This window comes from Malaclemys terrapin, chromosome 11 (assembly GCF_027887155.1).
Source record: "Malaclemys terrapin pileata isolate rMalTer1 chromosome 11, rMalTer1.hap1, whole genome shotgun sequence".
NCBI lineage: Eukaryota > Metazoa > Chordata > Testudines > Emydidae > Malaclemys > Malaclemys terrapin.
Genome location: NC_071515.1, coordinates 51,337,801 through 51,363,443, shown reverse-complemented (window position 1 = coordinate 51,363,443; position 25,643 = coordinate 51,337,801). Strand labels below are relative to the sequence as shown.

Below are 25,643 nucleotides of genomic sequence, written 5' to 3'. Positions count from 1 at the left end.
GTCTTTGCGCCACTCACGTGTGGGCAAAATCACGTGGCGACTCTCTCATATGTTCTGCATTAGGTGGAGAACAACTCATTTGCACGGAGCGCTGCCTCTGCTGTCGATGATGTGCCACAATCACAGCAATTTGTCGGCTTCCGAGCCAGTGATCCGCGAGCCATAAGCCGCAGCCCGTTTGCCTCTTCTGCGGAAGCCAGCGTAGGAGGGAGGCGGGTTTGGGAGCCGCTGGGGGGAGCCCGTTGCTTTGGGGGCGCTGGGGTGGCGGTGCTGCCCGGCACTGCAGAGCCAAGTGAGGAGCAGTAGAGGTGCAGAGCAGGCAGGGGCAGGCGGGGCTAGCGGAGCTCCGCCGCTCCTCGCACGCGCCGCCGCGCGCACACCCCCGGGGCTGCTGCTGCTGCCTCGCCACGCCGCGAATCGCGCCGCCCGCTAGCATGAGGAGGAAAAAACCCGTGGAGCATAATTTCTGTTCCAGCTAAAAACCTGAACGGCTGTAACCCCCACCCCACGGGTTGCAGAGGAAGGGGAGAAGCTGCCAGCCCAACAGGGGTCCTCCCTGCTGAGCTACCCGCGCCGGGCTCCCTGGGGTCTCTCCTTGCTACCAGCCGCCGCCGGGGGATAATGAGGGACCCGTATTTCAAGCCGTCCTGTAAGCAGCAGAACCGGGGCTGAGGAGAGAGGAGCAGCTCCTGAGACGCAGCGAGGAAGCTGCCTCCTCCCGGGGATTGGGGTGCCTGGTGCTCGCCGATCGCCTCTCCGCCCATGTGCTTGACTTGTGTCCAGCTGAACAGTCGATAGAGAGAGCCCGGCTGGAAAGAGACTCCCTTGCTGGGTGGGGGGATTAGGAAGAGCAGGGGGTCGGGAGGGCTGCCGCTGGCGTTCCCCGCCTTACCAGGGGTGCACTGAGCCTGAGAAGAGATGCCTTTGTGCCCGGTCCTCGCCAAAGGATAGCGCCGTGGAGGAGCAGGAAGACAGGGAGGAGGGGGCAAGCATCTGCCCTTCTCATTGCAGGCTTTGCAGCTAGTTTACTCGGAATACATCGGTTTTCCCCCTCTGACATACAGGTGCAGCAGAGGGAAGTGGAATCAGGGAGATACAGAGCGAGCGAGCTGCACAAAGGTAAAACGGGACTGCATGTCTTTGTGTGGCTCCTGGTTTTAAGGGGGGCGGGGAAGGAAGGGAAGGTTCTGCCTGTCAAGTGGGGAGCGATTGGAAAGTAAGGGGTTGCAAAAAGAAAAAGAGGAAGCATCTGAAAAAAGGGGAGTGAGGAGAGAAGCAGGAAGGGAAAGAAAAGAGGAGGTAAGGAGAGAGAATAAGAAAGAGGAAGGGAGACAGAAAAGTGCAGAAAGGCAGAGAAACAGGGAAGGAAAGAGGCAGGGAGAGAGAAGAGTAGAAAAGTAGAGAGTGAAGGGGAGAGGCAGACCCTTGCCCCCTTGTGCTGTGCAAGCCTAGTGGTGCCTCCTTTCTGGTGACTCTGGCTAGCCCCTCCATATTATGTCTGCACTCCGAAGGAAATTCGGGGACGATTACCAGGTAGTGACCACCTCTTCCAGTGGCTCAGGCTTCCACCAGCAGCAAGCGGCAGCAGCTGCTCCTAGAAGAAAGAGGCAGCGATTTGTGGACAAGAATGGTCGTTGCAATGTGCAGCATGGCAACTTGGGCAGCGAGACAAGCCGCTACCTGTCGGACCTGTTCACCACCCTGGTGGACCTCAAGTGGCGCTGGAATCTCTTTATCTTCATTCTCACTTACACTGTGGCCTGGCTCTTCATGGCCTCCATGTGGTGGCTCATTGCCTACATGCGGGGTGATCTGAACAAAGCCCATGATGATAACTACACTCCCTGTGTGGCCAATGTCTACAATTTCCCCTCTGCCTTCCTGTTCTTTATTGAAACTGAGGCTACCATTGGCTACGGCTACCGCTATATCACTGACAAATGCCCCGAGGGTATCATCCTTTTCCTCTTCCAGTCCATCCTGGGCTCTATCGTGGATGCCTTCCTCATTGGCTGCATGTTTATCAAGATGTCCCAGCCTAAGAAGCGGGCAGAGACACTGATGTTCAGTGAGCATGCTGTCATCTCCATGCGGGACGGCAAACTTACCCTTATGTTCAGGGTAGGCAACCTTCGCAACAGCCACATGGTCTCAGCGCAGATCCGCTGCAAGCTACTTAAAGTAAGTTCATGGTCCTGTTCTTGCCCTCTCCTTGGCGGTCAAACATCCTCATGAACCATTCATCTCTCCATACAGCTCTTGTGCTGCTGTCTCTTTCGCAGAGCTCATCCAACTCCTCCTTCACTTTCCTCTTCTCTCCAGAACCTTCACACCATCTCTTCCTCCTCCTCTGCATTAACACCTCCTGCACATTCCTGTAGTCCTCATGCTGCCTCTTCCTCCACAGAGCACTCCCATTTCACCCTTTACCCTCTCCCCAGAATTCTCTCACCTTTTCCTGCACTTTTCCCCATTCCCTTGAAGCACTCACACTTTCTTCCCCTTTCACCAACCTCCTTCTCCCCAGACCACTCTCAGCTCCCCTTCTACTTTCCCACCTCTTTCAGAGAGCATTCAAGATGATTTTTCCACCTTACCACTTCCGACTTCAATACCTTCCTCCTCTTCTCTCCAGAGCTTTTCCATATTTTTTTTCTGCTTCTCCTTCCTTTCTCCTCTTTCTTTACAGCGCACTCAGCTCCATCACCTTCCTTCTGAGCTCTCCAATTTCAACCTTCCTCTTCTTTCTCCAGAGTTCTTGCATTCCAACTCTATCAGAACTCATCTTCATTCAATCATCTTCATTTTCAAAGCATTAGATTCCCAAGTCAGAGTTAACTTTTAAACTCTCCCCCATCCAGGTCAGTTTTTTAAATCAACATTTTTCTTTGTTTGCTTCTTTGTGTGTCAGTCTTTGGAGTATCTTGCAAGCACAAGAGTATTTTCTACAGTTGGCCTTTAACTTTTGGTCTCAGCACCCTTTACACTATAGTTTGCTGTCAACCAAACTGGAAATGTGTTATTATGTCTATTCAGCACCGTAATATGTGTGCATTTTATAGACAGAATAGGTAGATTCCTGCCCTTAACATTATACAGCCTACATTTTGAGCTGTTAAGTAAACAGGGTCTGTTTTTAAAGAAAGCAATCTCCATTCAGAATCTCTGGTTATTGTTTTAACTTTTGTTTTTGTTTTGTCAATTTTCTGGTGTATCTTTTTTTTTAATAATATTGAGGGCCAGTCACGGAAATTTGTGCATACAGTTCATTAACTTCATGGGAGGCCTAATCTCAAGATAGTGGGTTTTAAACTTGTATAGATGATTTGTAAGGAAAACTGACCATTAGACTGACATGCTAAATATAATTTAACATCCTTACATGATCTAGAATAAACTTAGATTCAAGTCAAATTTGGTCCAAAACCTAAAAACAATTGAAATATTTCTATGGTGCTCTAAAAGAAAAATTCTGTGGTAAACAGTACATATTTTAAAATATCAACCTGAAGTGTTTGCAACTCAGACATTTCAGTATTTTTATAGCGCTTGATCTACAATCCATTGAAGTCAATGGGAGAGACTCCCATTGACTTCAGTAGGCTTTGGATGAAGCCCCTAGATTATAGTAGTCGGCAAATGAAATTGACTAGAATTTGATTATAAATACTCATCCTCTAGAAAATGGATATTCAGTACATTAAAATATTGAAAACTAAAAACATTTTTTAAAATATTCTCGAGGGTTATTGGTAACAAAGGTTAAGGTATTCCCCCTCTCCCAAGCCAAATTCTGCTCTCAATTATCCCTGTGGAAGTCCTTTAAAATCATGGCAGTTCCATGGTTTTAACTAAGGCCCCAATCCTGCAATTTGAAAAGTGTTGGCAGAGTCCCATTGATTTCCAGACAGTGAGGCATATATGCCACAGGTATGGTTAAATGCGGAGGCTGCAACTTTATTAAAACTTTGTAAATTACCTGGCAGGGCTATTCTAGAGAAGGTTTCAACTGGTCGTCAATGGCTCCAGCTTGGCAGACGTGAGGGTGGAAGTGAGGGCAATGCCCGCTCCGGCCTGCCCAGGAACCCTGGCTGGAAGCCAAGGTCCCAACCTCTTCTCCCCTCCTCCATGCAGGAGGTAGAAGAGATGAGGAGACCTCACAGTGTGAGAGACACAGGAGCGTACCCCCTTATCGTGCAATGCTATGCTTGGGGTCCTTGCCCAAGCAGCCCCTTGGGTTACATGGACCTCACTTCGAACCCTTTTGAACCCCCAACTGTACTAGAAACTTTTAAAGTCATGACAGATGTTATTTAAACCCTAAATCTGGACCTCCAGGATGATGGCTGGAAAGTGAAAAATCCCACATAGAAATTTGACAGTTTTGTCATATGGGGAAAAATCCCTTCCAGAGCCCGAAGAAAACTTGGCAATCAGCTTTCTCCTGGCATCATAAGAGATCTAGCTCACTAGAGAAGGGTGAGCCTGGAAAAGAGCCCAACGTGGCTGCTCCCAAGCACCAAACAGACACAGCGTCCACCTTCTTGCTGCCCTGTAGGGGAGAGATAATCAGCTGGCCCATCCCTACCCTCCATGTCCAATGGCAGCAGCAGTAGTAGGCAGGACAGGCCCCACAACACAGGGAATGGGGGTGGGAAATGAGAAAGAAGCAGCACCTTCCCCCTCTCCCAGACACACATGCTATGGGGAGGGAGAACCTGGGGAAGTGCAGGAGCTGTGCCCCAGCTGCTCCTGCTTCAGATCTTTCCCTCTCCCCCCGACTTGTGGGGGGGGGCCCTGTTGCTCCTGGACCCATCAGCGGTGCACACTGCCTATCCAGATGAGCACCGGTACAAGTGTCTCACTACATGGATTCAGTGGCAGGATTGTGGCATTTGGACCTGAACAAACATTTCCAAATGAGATTATTCTGTTTTCAGTAGTATTTGGAGAACCAGGTCCATAGTGTGTTAGCCCACACATTTTCCTCAACTTCAGTGAATTTTTCATACGCATCATAGGATAGAAAAATTTAAAGAAATTATAGAAATTAAGTTGCTTCTTTATTACCCTGCCAGGATAATTTCCATAGATCAACATTGAACTACTTAAGGGAGGTACTCTAACTTTCCCCCCTTGGCAGCTATTTTGATATTTTTGATAATGAAATCAGACCTTAGTTATATATTTTCCATATCTGGTTAAAGGGGATTGTTTTCTATTATCAGTGGTTTAAATTACTAAAATAAATTGTGTGTGAAATAACCAGGTTGGTGTTCATCTAATCTTAAGAGGGCAGCAAACTAAACCATGGAACTGCTTTACATTATTAGGCTCTACTGTCCAGTTAGAGGTCTGGGCTAAAATCAGTAGTCTACCTTATATTTAATTATTTTAAGGCGTTCAGCCCTGTGGTACATTTCAATAACAATGCTGCTCTGTGAATTAAAAAGTTCTCCCTTTGAGTAATTTTGGCATGCCTCTGCAAAGGATTATAAAAGTTGAAGCTGCTTTTAGAACTTGCCATGATTCCACAAAACTTAGCAAATATTACAGATCTGAGTGCATGACTCTGTAATCACTTTTTATGCTTGGTTTGGAAAAGTGAGCCAATCCATGAGTGAGATTTATTGTGCAAAAGTATTGAATATAAATATTTCTGTGAAGAAACTTGTGTGAGTATCAATTTAAATAAAACACCAAATGCATCGTAATATGTAGAAATAAAATCACATAAAACCAGGCTACAATTAAAGGCATTATATTAAAAATTGTACTGTAGAATGTTTATGCATACTGTGCCACACAAACAGTAACAGTATGAGAGTTTGTGCATTATGGTAATTTTGAACTGGATTGTGTCCCTGAGGTGACATGCATAGAGGGTGCTCTCCCCACACACATGTCTCCCTAGGCTTTGTGGAAATGTGTCCTTCCTCAATTTTTCAGACCTGGTGGAGAGCTCTCTGCGAGGATGGGGATGTGTGTGTGGAGTGAGCTAAAGGAGAAGGGTAAGTTAGGGGCCAGAAAATGGCTAGAAGCTATGTACACTGACCCCAACTAGCTCTGCAGGGTATACTCTGAAAAGTTTGTGAATCTCTCTTCACCATGGATCGTCCAACATGCGCAGGTTCTGGGAGCTGAGCCCAGAGCATGCTGGACAAAACTTGACTCCTAGATAGAATTATTTGACAAAAAAATTCTGCAGTGAGAGTGATCTTGTAGGCAAAGGAAAACTTTAACAAAGAGTACTGAAATGTATAAATAGTCTTTTAAAAAAGTTTTCCATTCCAGTATAGTACTTGGAAAATTTTTCACTGATTTGTGAGACCTCTGTTGGATTTTCTTTGTTTGAGGAACACAGGACATTCATTTTAGAGGTTAGTGAAACATTGTTTTATCCCAAGACAAAGTAATAAGATTGGAATTTCAAAGTTATCTCTACAGCTGGTTTGAAGAAAACCTTCTATTAAGATGCTTATTTGATGGAAAATGGCTTTTTCAACAAATTAGAATTTTTCACAAAAATGTAAGTTTTTTTTTTTTTGTTTTTTTTCTGAAAAAAAAAAAAAAAAAAAAAAACCAAAAAACTCAAACTAAAAGTTCTGGAAAATGTTTGGTTTTGAGGTTTTTTGACAAAACTCCAAAAATTTTGAAGAATTTTGACAAAAGTGAAAACCATGTCATTTCTGTTGACTCCTTTATCTCCGCACTCCCTATCCTCTGCCTCAAATATATAAATATATATTTCCCAGTCTTCTCTGGTTAACTCTGTCCATCATCATAAGGTTCATTTGAGATCACTTGCAAACTACAATCCTATTGTTTAAAATAATGTAGGGGCCAGACTCTATACTCTTGTTCAGATTGATCTCTGATCCTGGAAACATGTGAGTAGATAGGTAACTTTATTCCTATGAATACTTCAGTTGGACTCATAATGTGCTTAAAGTTTAAGCATGTGCAAAAATGTTTGCAGTAGTAGCCATTAAAATTGCATTTTTATTAAAACCAGTCTTTGAAGCATAAAATATTGTCATGTCAGAATAAAAGAGCTTCAGCATTAACAATGAAAAGTTATTTTGACTTTCAATATATTATCAGTTATTGGTGAACTTTTTTTATGCACATAGGCCAAAATTTTCAAAAATAGGAGCCTAAAATTAGGAACCTTGGACTTTTCCTTTTCACAACAGATGAGGATTTGAAGTGTGACACTTATTAGTTAAAAAAAAAAAAAAAAAAAAGAACACTCCATGTAAATCTGAAATTCCACTAACATTTACTACCACGACTAACGAAATTCTACTAACACTAAACCCAGTTTGGAAACTAACTAAAGAAACAACCACAAAACATCTACATTAGCAGTTTAAAGTGGTAAGAAGGTAAAGAACTAGAAACAGGGAAATAAAAAAATCTGATTTAAATATAATCAATTTAAATAAAAAATCATTATTTAAAATGTTTTAAATGTCAAGTTTTACATTATTTTTTAAAAGTCATGATTTTATCTCCATTGACCAGCTGCTGATCCATTAGGACAAGTGGCTGAGGAGGGACAGGGAATGGGTAGAACCATGGCTCTTGCTCCTTCAGCCTACTGAGTTGGTCGACCACTTGGGAGGAGGGCGCATGCTATGTATTGAAAGGGTGCAACAAATTGCTCCCCACTTCCAGTACAACCGGGATGCTTCTGACTCTATTCATGGGTTGGTGCTATTACATACTACTCCTTATTTGGGATGTACATATAATGCAGTAAAGCATCAAGAGGTTTGCAAGACTATGAAGTATCATGCATCGGAGAATACTGAGAATATCCTGGAAATCTCAGTAAATCAAAAATCCTGAGCTGAACCTCTCAAGATCAAAAATCATGAAGCAGAGCTCAAAACCTCATGAGATTTGCCCCACAAATCATGAGATTTTTTTTAGAAACATCATTAAACCATGTTTTTTTTTAGTCTGTCTTGTGACTTTTTAATTCCCCTCTACTCTTCTGGGTATGTGTGTGAGATAGTTTCAGGTTGAAAAGTCAACCTTTAATGCACACAAAATGCATGCCTCTTCCTGGCTGCTCAGATGGAGACTCCACTTACCATCTCCTCACCCCTAAGCTGTGGGAACTTCCAGACATTTCCTTTTAATGTCTTGACTTCCTTCTGCCTTGATGCTTCTCTTCTTCCCTGGACCCAGCAGCACGACTTCTTCAGCTCTCCCCCTCATTGCCTTGCTGCCCCCCAGGATTTCTCTGTCTGGATCCCAAGCAACACTGCGTTCCCCTGGCTGCTTTGGGAGGACTCCCCTTTTCCACCACTACCACCAGGCTGGGAGAGCTGCCATCTGATACCTCCATCTCCTGCCCCATTGGCAGTAATAGGAGATGGTGGCCATTTTGAATATTTATGAAAATTAAGATGTTGTCAATGTCAGCCTTTCATTATTTTTTCACGAGAGAGGTAAGTGAACACCCCCCGAATCTCTAGTCATGATAAAATGTAGAGAGGTGGCAATACTGCACTCTCATTCAGCTGCCCCTTGTTGTGATGTAGCTCAGCTGAGATCTCCTGTCCATCAGGGTTATAGGAGTTGCTGCTGCTGGCCACCAAGGGCTGCTGTATAACTTGCCAAGCAGGCAGCCAGGAGGCCTCCATACCTACTCTCCTCCTGGCTTCCCCTACTGGATCCAGGGGGAGATGCCACTGGGAGGGTTTAGGCAGTGGCAGAAGGTGAGGGGAAAAGCCCAGCTTTACTTCAGACAGCTCCATGCAGCAACAAACTATCCCCTACAGCAGGGGGTGGGGTCATGAGGTTATTATATGGGGGATCACAAGCTGTCAGTCTCCACCACAAACCCCGCTTTGCCTCCAGCATTTTTAATGGTGTAAAATATATAAAAACGTGTTTTTAATTTATAAGGGGAGGTTGTACTCAGAGGCTTACTATTTGAAAGGGGTCACCAGTACAAAAGTTTAAAAAGCACTGCCCTACAGCCTTCAGCACCCATCTTAGCTACCTTAACATCCCCCAGACTTTCTGCAGCATGCACCCCCTCTTTCCCCACACACACACACCCTCATCCACGACTTTTGAGTTTTGTGTAGCTCCGTGCCCCACCTTAAGTGCTTAAGGCAGGTTGTGTTGCTTATAAACTGAAGTTTATGGTTGTATGCAAAGTATTTTCAGCTATTCAAAGTGCATACAAAACACAGTGGAGCAGCACCAATTTTGGCAGCTATTGATTTATATGCCATCGTGTTGTAACCATGTCACCAAGTTAAGTACAAGACTGTTTTCAGTTGCATTGTTTTTTTTTACATTATTGAAGTGACCACAAGACTGCTAACAAAAAAACAATTCCCTTCCAAAAATGTCCGGTGGCACACCTGTATGTTTTTGGCATTTGTGTGTCCTCTCTCTCTCTTTCTCTCTGTTTCCCTTTTCTGACCCTCTGTTCTGCTTCCTATCTGGAAGGGTCTTTCGGTTTCAGAGGCTTTTAATATACAGCCGCCAGAGCAGATTCCTCTGCTGCTTAAAAGCTGGATCTTTCTCTCAAGGCAACCAGTATGACTTCCTCTGGTACCATAATTGGTCGGATTTTGTAATTCACTGCTATGCTGACTATAATACCATCAACACTACAATCCAAGGGCACATGTGTACATATATCTATATAGATATATATATACACACCTCTACTCCAATACAACGTGACCTGATACAACACAAATTTGGATCTAACGTGGTAAAGCAGTGCGCCGGGGGGGTGGAGCTGCGCACTCCAGCGGATCAAAGCAAGTTCGATATAACGCGATTTCACCTATAACTCAGTAAGATTTTTTTTGGCTCCCGAGGACCGTGTTATATCGGGGTAGAGGTGTATATACACATACACACTTTAAATATATGCAGATACAGTTTTATTTTTGTAAATGTTAACAGTCCCAGTATAATTAATTACAGATGCCTTCTGAATTATAACAACAAAAGACATAATTAGAGGAAATAATACAAGCTAGATCTTGCCAACATTTAAGAATGTAACTCTATCAGTGTGTGTAATCCCCTTGATTTAAATAAGACTATCCATGTTAGTAAAGTTGCATGCAAGATCTGGCCTACATCAGCAATGAATAAGTTTAAAAAAGTATTACAATATTACTTGAAACCAGAAACTTCATTTTGGTCACTTATATCAAAAGTTGGTATTGGCAGATGTGCCAGTTTTTGACTTACCGGTAGTTCACATTTACTTAGAGAAAATAACTTCTCTGTTTTATAAAGTAAAGTCAACAATAAATTGTGAAAAGAGCAGGAGTACTTGTGGCACCTCAGAGACTAACACATTTATTAGAGCATAAGCTTTCGTGGGCTACAGCCCACTTCTTCGGATGCATCTAATAAATGTGTTAGTCTCTAAGGTGCCACAAGTACTCCTGTTCTTTTTGCGGATACAGACTAACACGGCTGCTACTCTGAAATAAATGGTGGTTACCAGCAAAGACTACAGTGATCTGTGCTAGCAGCATAGTCCGAGCACTAAGAAAGGGAAATCAAGAATCACAGCAACAGCAGGAGGTGGGAGAGAAGGAGGGAAAAATATGGCAGAGCAGCAGGAAAGGAGGTGTATTGAGTCAATAGGAAGAGAAGAAGGAGGGTGATATATGGTAACAGAATTGCAAAGTGTCCTTTGTTACTATACATCATATGTAAATTAGTAATCCAAAAACTATATAAAGATTTAATTTTTGTGCGAGATCATGGCTCTATTAACAAATCATTTGCATGTCACTCAGTTTATTGCCTGAGCCACTTGATGAAATTAAGTACATAAAGTTGTTGTATTTAGTTATTGGAGGTAGGATAATTTTCTCTTTATGACCTGGTAATTTATAAGGTTAAAACTAATTGGAAATAAAATGGAAGATTCCTTCATATATTATAAGGCCGAAGGGACCATTGTGATCATCTAGTCTGACCTCTTGTATGACACTGGTGTTAGGACTTCCCTGAATTATTCCTGTTTGAACTAGAACATATCTCATAGAAAAACATCTTGATTGTCAAATGTCCAGTGACAAAAAATCTAACACAGCCCTTGATAAGATGTTCCAATGGTTAATTATCCTCTCTTTTAAAATTGTGCACTGTATTTCTAATCTGAAAGTGTTCCGGTCTTGCTTAAATTTAAATTTTATACATGTGAGTAGTCACATGAGTTCTTACTCATGAAAGTAAGGCCAAGGGTCTACTTGTGTGAGTAAGGACTCAGCAAAAAGGTTTTCCAGAACAAACCTTAAATGAGTACCATAAACTTGAAATCTAGTCAAATTTTAATAAACGTGTTAAAAGTGGTTTCTGATTCTATACCTGCCCTTGAATCCCTCTGCTAATTTTTGTGTTTTTTACTATCACATTTTCCTATTTAAAAAAACAAAAAACAAAACATTTTCCTCCCATCCTCTGTTGCAGAGTAAATAATTTTCACAAACAGAAAGAAAACTGACAAGCTAACGCTCCAAACCTGCCTTTGCACAAGAGGAGTGCTGTATCCATGCAGAGCCCATTGTAGGACAAGGGCCTGATCACATGTGAAACAGTAAAACTGACTGTACGCAAAATGCTGTCAAATGGACAAAATAAACAAAGTAGAAAATCACATTCTGGTCTGCAGTATTTTAACCAATAATTGCTACAATACCTAAGCTTACTGTAACTGAAAGAAAAACAATCTCCCCATAATTTTGAAATATGTACATTTGAATAATAGACACACAATGTAGCATAGTTCTAGACACACAATATAGCCGATAAAGCAAAAGTTTCAGTTGAATCAGATTAAAAAGTGTCTTTCACAGTACTGGAATGATATTTCTCATCTTTATAGTTACAGCCATAAAATATGACCTTTTTTTTTTTTTTTTGAAGTGTAGAACTCGAAAGGTTTGGTTAAAAAAAACGTAATGTTGCTGCCTTATACAGGTAGATTAAGATGATCAAAAATGGAAAAAAAAAGTGGCAGTTGTCATCAACATTTTGAAATCTGTGAATTTTTCCAAACTGCTTTAAAATAGATTCCATTTGAAGCTTGATTTTCAGGATTGCCTTTGATATTCCAATTCTGCTATCTACCGAATAGCTTTCATAATGACTTGACATTAAACCTAGAAAGCTTGCATCCTGTTTCCCTTGTTCACTAACAAACAGAGTCGTGCAAAAGAATAACATGAAGGAGGACATATGACCTGTTTTTGATAAAAGGCAGTTTTAGCTGTTTGTGTTAGTCTTGTGATATATTTTAAATATAAAACAAAGCATAGAGAAAAATTGAAGGGCTTGTCAGCATTGCCATGCAGTTTGAACTATGGGGCTATGAATAGCAATGCGCACCAAAGTGCTGCACTGTAACTCCCCTGTGTGGATGCTGCTGGAGCAAACTAAAAGGTTCCTAGTTCATATTAATGTAATCCTCTTCAAACTGTATTACAGTAATGTGAATGAGGAACCTTTTCACTCACACCTGCGACATCCACATGAGGGAGTTTGAGTGCAGCACTTTGGTGTATACTGCTATTCAGGCCACCGTAGTCTGAACTGCAGGGCAGTGTAGAAGTGCCCTGAGAATCTATACATCATATAATAATAAACCCCACTGGCTTTATTTGCAACTTATAATTACCAGTGTACATTTAGATATGGTGAAATTTACCCAGCTTCTTCAGAGACACAGAAGTTCCTAATACTGCAGAACTGCCATGGTTATGCTGCATGAGACAAGGAAAGAGGACTCCATACTCCTTGCATGCAATAGAATTGGGCACCAGGACTGTGTTGTGAAGGGCAGTGTGGGTGTGGTGTTTTGGTGGCAGGCCTAGCTAGTGCGCTTGAGATTATACAGATGCTAGTTCAGGTACTGAAATAATAATGACCTGCAAAGTTTAACTTAAATATGCAGATTTTTTAAACAGGGTTTATTTGAGCTGACACTTTGAACTTCAACATTCAGCTCAGAATATTTTTACAGATTTGTTATGAGGTTCTTCAAATACAGTTTATAGGAAAGAAGTTGACAACCATTAACTACAACAACAAACGCCACTCTCTACTCTGATTATGCAGTTATGCACACTGAGTATGTAGTTATTCTAGAATAAAATCTTGTAAGGGAATACTTTAAAATACGTTTTCTACTCACTTTTGCACTGCCATTAAACATTGTTAATCAGCTTCCGTACACCTGCATGTCATTGAGCAGCCCATTAATACATTTAAATGCAGTAGATTTATGTAATAAGTTTATTATAATAGAAGGCCTATTGTGGCCTTGTGACTCTTTGGTCTTCTGGATATAGGGTGACCAGACAGTAAATGTGAAAAATTGGGACGGGGGTGGGGAGTAATAGATGCCTATATAAGAAAAAGACCCAAAAATCGGGACTGTCCTTATAAAATTGGGACATCTGGTCACCCTATCTGGATACATTCTGTAGCATGCAGGTTTTATATTACATTTTAACATATATACACCAGTGGCAATAGGTTAAACTTGTTGGAGGGGCAATGTAACTCTCTCTGGCTGCACAGATACTCATTAATGGCCTGAATCTGCCACGCTGACTCTCAGGGAGTAGTCCCTTACATGTGACTAGTCCCATGGACTTGATTGCAACCACTTGCCTGATAGTAGCAGGGCTCTAATTAAGGGTACTTTTAAAATTTCCTTTCAACTGGTTTTGTGGCTTTTCAATGAACTCTTGCTGCTTTTCTCTGGGGCCCCCTAGTCAAACATGCCCATTTACACTCTGTCGCCTGAGCTATCATGGGAGGAGCTGCCCCTGCATGAATACTTCTTTTGACTGAGCTGTTCTGTAAAATGAAGGCTGTGAATGAGCTGCAGAATTGGATTAAAGGCACATTTATTTTACTCTGATTTTATTTCCTAACTTTTCAGTGTGGCAGTGCCCCAGGTGTCCTGGTGGCAGAACCACCACTGATGTACACCCACTTCTGTAATTTGTGTTAACAGACATTTTGGGGCCAGGCATTTTTCCAAAGCTCATGAGTTAGTGAGCTGTAATTATAGTAAGATGTATATCGTAAATAATTCAGGCATGTTCTGTATGAACAACATTGGGTTTGTGCCTGGTTTTCTATAACATAGCTGCATAATGATTTGTTTGGATTTTGTCTCAGATGATTGATAGTGCAAAGTGTTGGCAATGATGTGAATTGCTGTCAGGCTGTCTCGAAAATTGCTGTACTAGTGGTGATTTTTTTTCTCTTTTTTTTTTCTGCATGCTTGTCTAGTCTCGGCAGACACCTGAGGGCGAGTTCCTCCCTCTTGATCAACTTGAACTGGATGTAGGTTTTAGCACAGGGGCAGATCAACTTTTTCTTGTTTCCCCACTTACGATCTGCCATGTGATTGATGCCAAAAGCCCCTTCTATGACCTCTCTCAGCGAAGCATGCAAACTGAACAGTTTGAGATTGTCGTCATCCTCGAGGGCATTGTGGAAACAACTGGTGAGTAAAAAAAACAACAACCCAGCAAAACATATGTTTGTATATAGTTTATAATTGTGTTGCTTTTTCCAAAGGTGAAATAGATTTTTACAATGGCTTTTACTCAATTGTAGTAGAATGTCATGAATGCATACAAGGTGACTGTACACCTATTTTCAAGTGAACTACATATTATTTGAGCAATTGTGTTGAAAACTAAAACGTATGTTTTATAAATATGCATCTGCATGCTCAAGAGGGTTGGTGAGCTAATAAAATAACAGTAGATATCTGTAGAAATTGATTCAGCTGCTCAGTTGTGCCTGTATCAGGCCTTTTGGAATGTAGAAAATAAATGACAGATGCATGCAGGTCTGTTCTCATTGCAGTCTTTACTGTAGAATAATGTATTTTATGTTTGCTGCAAGGTACATGCATGATTGTGTTGGAGTTACTAGTGGACAGACTCAGCAGTAGGCTTGTGTGCATGCTAATAAGCATGACTTCAATGGGAGAATATTTAGAGATAATACATTTAGGAAAATATTCTATTTACTATTTTTTCAGTTCATATTTTTGTTTTTAAATATTTTTGTAGTACCCAAATGTAATAGGGGAAAATGTTTAAAATAAAGAGAAACTTTTGATATTAGATTCCTTCTAAAGGAGAAAAGTACACTGTGTACATAAACAAGGGAGTATATTTTATGAAGAATTTATGCCATTAACTGTATTTTTAATCCAAACATACTGTTCTAATTCTGAACATTGTCCGCACTAATGTAATTTGAATACACCTTCGGTTCCAAAAAATACCAGTTTTTTGAGGATGGAATATTGAATAATATAGGGCCATGAGCATGTGGACAAGAGTCAACATGCACAGAGGTTGTGGCAGGATAGAAGCGAGAGGGCCTAAGCTCGCAGTCATTGAATAAATTCAGTACAGCTTCCACTGAAGTCAGTGAGAGCAGAAGTAGGTCCTTTGCCCTTATTTAACTAAAACTCCTGCTAACGTTAGTGAGTGTTTTGCTTGTGTAAAATCTTAAGGACTAAGACTCAGAATGTTTATATAAACAGAATTACTATGCATATGCTATTTATTAGAGATTGGTGATATTGGGAAAAGAATTCTGCAAATAATCATTGGAATTTTTAAACTTGCTTTGGCTGTGTTTTCACCCCCTTTTTAATTCAATGTTTGTAAATATTCTAGTCTTAAAATGGTCTTCATATTATCAAAAATAAGCTTCTGGGAGTAGGATCTTATTCTGAAAACTCTAACTCACATGAATTTGCAGGATCAGGAGCGAGATTTATAGAAGTAGACAAAAATGGGATAAACGAAGTGAAAAATAATATATATGGATAAAGCATGAAAAAAACGAAAGAGCTTAGAGTACAATAGAGAGAATGTGAACAGAAGATAGAACAGGAGAAACTCAGAGAGAAAGCAACCCAATTCTTCAATTAACTGGTGAGAGATGAAGCAGAATTAGACTATTAGAGTTTGAGAATGGAGAAGAAACAGTGGAATGCAGCCGGGAAAGCAGGCTGTGAGAAATTAAATGGGAAAAGGATGGTACTGTAAGAGGACTAAGAAAGAAAAAAAGGGAGAGCTGATTTCATACAAAATACATTTGACATCTGCACTGTGGACAGTTTTTACTGTGAATCTGGTCTATAGAGAAGAAAAATACAAGTGATACAAATAAAGAACTGAAATAAAAAGGCAGTCTAGTCTAGTTTCTGGTGCCAAACATATTACTTATAGGGATTTACCACATGTTCCTGGATTGAACAATAAACTGTGTTTTCACTAGATTTAAGTGAAAATTAGAAAGTTTCTCTCTTGTCTTTTACATTTTAAAAAAATCTTTTTCCAGTTTTTTCCTTCCTTTCCTTCCTATTATCCCTTCCCAAAAATATACTACAAGATAAAAATTAAACAAGTTTTTATTTTAAAAACTGCCCTGTAGCCTTCTTTTTAAACATACCAGTTCTGATCTTCTCTATGGACCAGATTGTCACCTACCTGGGAAAAACTGAGAGTTCCCACTCAGACTGTCTTCTGAGTTTGTTTTGGGATGGAAGGCAGGATTTGCCCCCACACAGTCCTTGAAAAGGGCTTACCCCTCTAAATCTCTGGGACCCCCATGGATCTCAGGAGCCAGGACTGTGCACATGGACATCCTTTCCTATGCACTAGTTTCTAGGCTCACTTGTCTTGTGATTGCTCCTGAATCTTTCCTTGGGAAAGAGGTCAGTTCTTACAGTGGAAGGTGTTACCTGTGTAAGGTAACACTAACTGGTTCAGTATTATTTTGCCTGGGTTTCTGGGCTGATGATGCTGTGGAAAGATTGTCACACTCTGACCACATAGTTTTCACATAGAGAGGCTTCTGTGATCTCTGAGACCAGGAAACACTACTCAGTCTCTTTCACATTTTGGAGCGCTTCTCCACACCATTTGGGTTCCCCCCACAACACATAGCCTTAAATACTGCATGCTGACTTTTTTACTTATTGGATCCATTTACTGGCCTTTCTAAATGGTGTGTTCATTATAAGTTTAACTGAGATCCTTGGATCATCTTTCACCAGTGTGAGCTCTTCCTCGCTCCAAGGAAGTTACTGATGTAATGTTTTCAGTACACTTGGCAACATATCCTACTGCCTTCATATGGTAAATTGAGGCTAATGAGGAACTCCTTTTCTGCTTTGATTTGGGGACAGCATCAACTCTTAAGAGCATTTGGCCTTAAGAGCATAACTTTAAGGGAGAGGATCCTCTTTTGAAAATGTAATAATTATGTTGCTATGACTTCTGTTCATATAGATGTCACTTCTGCAATGTCATCTAATGGTCACAGTTGAATCATAACAAAGACGCAGGAAACTAGTATCCAAACTCCTTTGGAAGAGTGACTGTATTTCCTCAACACAGAAATGTACAAAAGCAGTTCTAGGGAAACAATATGGGTTAGGACAAAAGTGACAGATTTCTCCGTCTGCACTTGCAATATGTGTTTTCATGAGGCTTCCCAGCAGATATGGTCTGAAGCAGGAATTTTTCCTCCAAATTTGGACAGGAGGTGCAGCTTGATGTATGTTTACTATAATGAGTGTATCTTAAATTGAAGAGTATCTCCATTATTCCAGTGGTATTCCTAACTAATATGATGTAAATGATGATGACTATGATTCCTAAGTGCCCTGCTGCCCACCTTCCATTATTGTGAGAGGTTGGGATATCTCCTTGAAGAACCAGGTAAGGGTTATATAAAAACTACTCTTTAATTTTAAAGTTCAGTAGAGGGAAAAAAAAGGGCCAAAAACAAACCAACCTTCCCCGCCTACAAAATACTCTTTCTATCTATGTTAAAAGTGATCTGCTAATCTACAGCTCAAACAAGCATTAAGACTCCTGGCCTCACTGATTTCAATGACGAAATTCCCATTGACTTCAATAGGGCAGGATTTCAGCTCAGGCATAACCTACTGCTACAGCTAGGTTTCTGCTTGCTCCTTTGTTATTTTTAGCAGTTGCTTAAGCGCTTCCCTTAGCTGTTCAACTCAGCCCTCTTGATGATTCTGATCTTGAGAGTTGCTGAGCAAAGTGGATTGCAGCTGTATAGCATCTGCCAGGATCAGTCCATACAGAATTGAGGAACAATAATTCCCATCTGGAAGGATTAAAATCTTCCTGCCAAACAACCCCTGGAACCATGAAAAACTACAAACCACAAACAACATCATTGTATATTACAAACATTCCTATAGTAAAATTATAATCTGTGATGTATTCTGTATATTCTGAATAACAGTTGCAACAAAATGCTACCAGTTACTAACATACATATCCCCAGAGGCCACATCTAAAGTCAATGTTCATGTTACTCACCCAGCTTTTAGGTGTGCCTGTATCACGTGGAGCCCCAACATGGAAGTAGGACACCAAAGACAAATAGCAGTTTCCTGTGTCACTGCCTACTTTGCTAGTAATGGTTTCATGGTATGAAGAGGAGGATGTACTTCTGTATAGGTTGGCGTCGACACATGTAGCAGTAAATGTATGAGGTGGCCTTGGAGAAATGCCATTCCCACTAAGACACATGCCTGCTAAATTTTGCTGAATGTAATGTAACAGCAGAAAGGAGAATATAGGTGAAAGGCAGCAGCTCCACTCCCAGCTACATTAGTGGCTATAATATCACTAGTAATGCAAGAGGACATACTTGCAGGTGGATGGGGGCTGTGAAGAAACAGCCTACCACTTTTCCTTCACAGGACTCAGCCTGGCTAGAGCTTTTTCTGCTGTGGGTTTTGGGCAGCTTTCCTTGTCAGCAGTGTATCATCTGGGGGTTTATTCTAATTGCTTCTTCCCTCATGTAGTGTAGGAGCAATGCCTTTAGGCAAGAAGTGGCCTTCTGGCAAACAACACTCTTGGGTGAACTGGTCCCTAAGCCTCAGCCCAATATAGTCACCTACAACAAACTGACATTTTGTGCCTTGCTGAACAATGATGGCCCTAAGGGAGTGTAGGAAGACAAACAGTGCTAGTGTAAGCGGGTATATTGGAATGTCTGAGACAATTCCCTTTATGGTCCCTATTTAAACATTGCTGTTCTTGGTGCCTTCTGTAGGATCGACAGGCATGGACTTCACTCCTTCGTCCATGAAATTATCTCTCAGTGACATGCAGGTTCCCAAAACATGATTCCACTAGAAACCCTCTCAAACTTTCAGAACCTTCTCTCAATTTAAAGCTCACCAGATGTCTTGACCTATATCTTGGTGGGTTGTCCTGCTAACCTAATGATGCACATCTTTTAGGATGAGTGCTATAAATTGTAGGTGTCCATAAAGTGATACAAGTATCTCTGATAGAAAAGAAGACTACATCCTCGACTGTTACATGCATGTTTGTTGAATCATAATATTCAGAAATATTCTTAAAAAGAAGAACAGGAGTACTTGTGGCACCTTAGAGACTAACAAATTTATTAGAGCATAAGCTTTCGTGGACTACAGCCCACTTCTTCGGATGCATATAGAATGGAACATATATTGAGGAGATATATATACACACATACAGAGAGCATAAACAGGTGGGAGTTGTCTTACCAACTCTGAGAGGCCAATTAATTAAGAGAAAAAAAACTTTTGAAGTGATAATCAAGCTAGCCCAGTACAGACAGTTAAGGAGTGTGAGAATACTTACAAGGGGAGATAGATTCAATGTTTGTAATGGCTCAGCCATTCCCAGTCCTTATTCAAACCGGAGTTGATTGTGTCTAGTTTGCATATCAGTTCTAGCTCAGCAGTCTCTCGTTGGAGTCTGTTTTTGAAGTTTTTCTGTTGTAATATAGCCACCCGCAGGTCTGTCACTGAATGACCAGACAGGTTAAGAAATATTCTTGTTATTGCAGGATGATTTGTAATGTTTGTTAGAAATAATTCAATTAGTTAACAAATGAATCCTTTTTTTGTGGAAAAATTAGCTTTTACATAATGTCTTCACCTTTTGGTCTCCCTCACACTTTCATATGGATTTCTGTGTTCTCTTGAGAGTACATTATTATTACCTTACATGATCCTTGTCTAACAAGCCTAAACAGTGGATTGGAGCTCTGTATCAAGGATGGCTTTTAGCTATCCTGGCTCTTGTATTATTCCACCTCTAAATATGTACATTTACTATTAGGGAAAAATCCTCAGTAGTTTCATACAGACTGGGTTGATTGCCTCAGGAATGAGAGAAAAAGAATAAGTTACATAAATTGTTTCCTAAGGAATTAATGTAAATGTTGGCAACTAGGGCTAGAAATTGCTTCTAAATGCTAGCAGGTCTTTCAGAGTGGAAGTGGAGATTTCTGTAGGATTTTATATATTTTGCAATCCTCCCTGCAGGATTTTTCAGACAAAAGGCTTTTAGAAAACCCAGTCTTCTATGTTGTCAGGCTATTTGGAATCATCAATAAAATAGTGTTAGTTGCCTCCAATGTACTGCTTAAATGATGCAGGAATACTCAATGAAAGTTTTAAAATGTGCTGTCTCTTTATGAATATACACACTGAAAAGAGCATCAGGCCAATGGAATATTAAACAAACAGCTGGAATGGTTCCTGTTGTCTAGAACTTAATTTTCTATTATATGCAAAGTAAAGCTTCTTTTCAGTTTTTGTTCACATGTCTTGTGAAATTCAGTGATCAGGTCATTAAGTTTTGTGTTTGAATGAACCTGGTTTGCAGGTCACACTAGATGGAACTAATGGCAATATTGGAAAACAGGTTGTGATATGCCTCATGTGACCTATCCTAATCAATCCTTGTCAGACTCTACAGATAGCACAGAACAACCTCAATGCTTGTGAATGTTTAGATGGGAAAAAATGGCAATGTGTGTTGATGAAGCTCAGATGAACTTCAGCAGTTTTTGTGAATGGCATTGGTGGCAGAATTTGAACCAAAGAGTGTCCCCTCCCTCTCTCTTTTTTCCCCTTTGATGAGAGTTTAAATTGAATCTCTCACAGAGCTCTAGTTCAGAAAAGTTTTGTTTTGTTTTATTTAGGCTGTGGCTCAGTTTAGATAATTTTTACTTTCACTACTTATCTATCTTTGTCATAAAATGTGTGCTTCTTCTTAATGTGCAGTTTTTGCCGATTGAAACCAAATATGGTCTAACTGTTACAAATGTCTCCTCTCAACAAATACCCTTCAATAAAAATGAAATTTCATGACGTCCAAGAGTAGCTTTTCATGCTTAATACTTTCACCTCTACTTTCATAGAAGTCCTTACTTGGTTGATGAAGGAGTTTATTGATTATCCAATTTGTTAATTATCCTGTAAACTTTACTCCTGCAGTAAAGAAAGGTGGAAAGTATGCCAAGTTTTCTTGTTAAAAAGAATACAGAAATCCTAACCTTTTAAAAAATATACATTTGATAGATCAGTAATTTTAATTGGTTAGCATCAACGTTTCATTCCAAGTCTGCATTTAGTGTAAATTCAAGACCTTTATTTTTGATGTTGGTCATGTTTCATATATATGATAAGTCTGTGAATTCCATTACTAATCTTCAGTGATAATAAATATGAGGTGAAGGTTAGTAGTTTAATGTTTCATTTTAAATGTAATGAAGGATGAAACATTTTTGCTATGTCAAATGAACACATAAGAAGCAATGATTCAGTGATAATCCCAATTGTCCCAATCCCAGCCCCATTGAATTCAATAGCAAAAAGTCTTATTGACTGCAGTGGAATCAGGAATATGCCCCATATCTCAAAATGCACATGTAGAAGAGACTGCTTTTTACTACATGTTAATTTCCACAGTGATTGCATGATTGAGGATATGCAAGGGAGTAAAATTTCTTATTCCCTAGGATTTCTCTCTGTTGCTACTCTGGCCAACATTATTTCCTCCTTTTAAGTTCCCACAATGTGGGAAGTGTTCTTGGAGAACAGCTGCCTTAAAAGTGAGCAAGGGTTTTTCTGAAGGAGTTGCAAGCAAGGGATTGGGATAGTGTTTTTTGAAGCTGCATTTAATCTAGGTGTGGGTGTCTCTGCCACTTAGGAAAGAAGCCCCCCATCCACTTTCAGATAGCAGATCTCCCACAAAACCTATTCCCATGCAAGCTCTTCTGTGGGATTGAAGGAAGAAAGCAGGGCATGGTGTTAACCATAGAGTCCAAACCTTCCCATCCTTCTCTGTCCAAGCCACATCCTGTCTGATAGCTGATGGAACGATAGGGGCTGTTATCTTTTTGCTGTAATGGGAAAACCATTTATTAAAATGTTTTAACTTATTTTTTTAAATCTGATTTGAAATTTAATTTTTAGTGTTCAAATTACTGTACATTCCAATATTATAATGATGATGTGTTGAATTTGTTACCCCATCTATCTTGGCATATGGTTGGTTCCTTTTTCCTAAGGTGGCATATCCAAAAGTCAAATTTAAGACCTATGCAACAATGTACTGTATGCACCTGTTCACATGTTACATAATGCGTTTTTATTATTCTGGTGTTTCTCTCTGTAGACAAAGATCTTCTTTGTAGCCATTAAATAAACTATTGTTTGCCTAGAGAACTGCTTTTTAAAAACTTAAAATTTGACTCTAATTTCAAATTCAGTATCAAAATATTTTATTGTTAGTTCAGGTGCCTTAGTTCAGTAGGGGTGAACCTCACTCTCTGCGGAGGATCAACACAGGGGTGAGTTTATATTTAGAATAGTATATGGCCTTTCTTCTGTTTTACATCTACCTTTTTTTTTTCCAAACTGATTTTACATGTCAGCACAGAAGATATGATAACATAATATATCTGAATTTCAAAACATTAAGCAACCCTGTAACACAGTTTTCTGAAGCTGCTTTCTCTTTTTTATAAAATTGACTTGCAGACAGTCATTACCATGGAGAAGAGATCACTTCAGAAATAATAAAATTATCACATGGGGGAGTTGTGTTATCCCCTTCAGCTGTGAAGAGCTCACAAACTAATCCTTTGTGGTTCATATTAGACTCTTAGTCCAGTGCATTTGTTAATACTAACATGACAGAATGAACAGAAAAGGCCTTGCTTAGTGCTTATTGTTTCTATAGCTTGAGTTTAAATGGAAATTCAATACCCATCTGCCTAAACTCAGTTTTTGCTTTTTTAATGGTAAATTAGTCTCAGTACACTCTTGAAACGTACTGTGAACATAGGGGCCACTCCTATAGTCTCCCAGCACAAAGAAAGCTTACGGAGTTCTATAAATGGGTGGTTTATAGGATTAGGCCCATGGAATACTTCTACCTCTTAAACTCATCCCACTTTAATAATCTAATTATAATGAATAAAGTAAAAAAAAATCCTTAGTGGAGAGAGAGAGAGAGAGAGTAAATTATTAAAGCTACTGCGCTGTTTTTAAAGTCAAGAATTCTAGTCAACATTTGAAGAATCTTCATTTCAACTATGTTTTCAGCATTCTCTATCATCTCATTGATACGGATATGCCAGATATTGCATCATATAAAGATCTAGTATATGAGGTTGAAAGGAAGAACTTTATTTCCTTTTTTTTTTAAAAAAAAGGCAAAACAAAAACCTGTGTGAAGGAAAATATGGAATTCCAATTATATTAAGAAAAAATTTGAGAGAGTTGGAGTCATGAGAAAAGTATCAGGGAAACAATGTAGCACTCAATTTCTTTTAACATTGTGTTTTATATTTTGAGACTTTTCCCTTTTTTAATTCCTACAGACATTTATTTGAAAAGATCTTTAAAAATGAAAAGTTTTCCTTTAATACACGGGCTTAAGCATAGTTGGAAATAATACTGTTTTAAATGTGAAATTAAATAATAGAAGCACATTTGGTTGCCTTTTGAGTGTTTCTGCTGCAACAGAATTAGTAACATCATGATTAGATCATTGGGAATGGCTCTGCTTGTGGAATAATCTTTGATAGAACACTCAGAGTTGCAAGAGGAGTGCACTCATTTTGCGTGTCACACCAAAATAGCGTCATGTTAAGTTAAAGTATGTAAAAATGGTATTTAGAAGTGGGAGGACATATCACACTATTTTATGCTAATGTTAAATAAGCATAGGTATAATTGAGACCCTAATTAATTTATAACATCTCTTTGGTTTTTCAGTTCTAAGGTTAAGCTCACATAGACTTTACCGTTTGCTTTGATGGGCTGATTTGACAGCTTATTACTCTTTCAGTGAAATAGCAAATTTTACTCCTGATTGCCCTTGTTTTTGTGTCTCTGAGAAGTGAAATTTGAGCAAAGCTATTAACTCCCTATACAGAAGCATGTTTTGGGGAGAAGGCCGGATAGCAGATGAACACCTTATCTGCCTTCTCTCCCCCTCCCTCCTTGAATGACTCCATCCGAGCATGATACTCATGACAGATACATCAAAGGTAGGATGGGGAGCTCATCTGGGTCACCTTCAGAGTCAGCCTCTGGTCTCCCCTGGAGTCAAATGTCCACATAAATGATCTAGAATTGAGTGCTATGCCACTGGCATGCATGACTTTCTTCCTGTTACTTCAGGGTGACACAGTACAAATGCTCAGTGACAATACTACAACAATATACCGTCAACAAACAGGGAGAGGCATGGCCATTGCCATTGCATTAGGAAACAATTAATCTTTGGGACCAGTGCATCAATCACCAAGTCACACAAGTATGCAACCCTTCACATTCCTGGTCTACATAACACTATGGTGGACTACCTACAAGTTCTTGCTGACAATATTCAGACAACCATAAATGGTCTTTCTAGGATTCTATCCTTCAAGACATCTTGTGCTGGAGGGGGGGACTGGACAACAGACCTAAACAAGAAACACCACAGATTCTGCTCCATAGGGGAACTTGGTCATGGCTTTTTGTCCTTTCTCATTCTGTGATCACTGAGGGTCATGTATGCCTACCCTCTGTTCCCCTGATACTGAGAGTGCTCAGGAAGATCAGACAGGATGCAGCCCTGATGCTATTGATAGCCCCAGCATGGCCCAGGTAGTTCTGATACTGTGACCTTATGAACTTGTAAGTACAGCCTCCAATCAAGCTTTCAGCATATCCAGATATGATCATACAATTGAAGGGACAAGTTTTTCAGCTGGACTCTGCTTTCCTCCCTCTGACTGCCTGGATGCTGGCTGGCTAATGTCTACAGATAGATCCTCCTCCTTGACAGTTCCAAATATTGTACCATAGAGCAGCAAGAGTCCACTAAACCCACATATGCTACCAAATGGAGGAGATTCTCCATCTGAGCTGTACAGAATTGGCTGTCCCCTGTGGGGGCTCCTCTTGTCATCCGTCTCTACTACCTGCTCACCTTAGAACACTCAGGTGTCTCCATTAGTGCCCTCAGAGGGTGACTATCTGTGCTCAACACCCTCATGTGAAAAGCCAACCTGCTTTTTTCCATCTAACCATGACTAGGTTACTTATGGAGTTTATTTAAGACTTCCCACCAATCAGAGATACCCACCCTCCTGCTGGAATTTCAGTATTGTTTTAACAGATCTGATGGGTTCTCCCTTTGAACTGCTGGCATACTTTCCTTTCTACCAACTGTCTATTAAAATTGCCCTTTTAATTGCCATTA

The 25,643-nt window shown here is 40.2% G+C and overlaps 1 protein-coding gene across 3 annotated transcripts in view; it reads left to right on the top strand.

Moving 5' to 3' along the window:
* The first annotated feature begins 260 nt into the window (after positions 1 to 260).
* Positions 261 to 25,643, top strand: part of KCNJ3 (potassium inwardly rectifying channel subfamily J member 3) — a 191,375-nt gene continuing 165,992 nt past the window's right edge. For all 3 annotated transcript variants that reach the window (XM_054044563.1, XM_054044564.1, XM_054044566.1), the window contains exons 1-2: positions 261 to 2,181; positions 14,311 to 14,527. In XM_054044563.1, the coding sequence (XP_053900538.1) occupies positions 1,495 to 2,181; positions 14,311 to 14,527 (904 nt within the window). In that variant the 5' untranslated portion in view covers positions 261 to 1,494. The remainder of the gene's footprint in view (positions 2,182 to 14,310; positions 14,528 to 25,643) is intronic.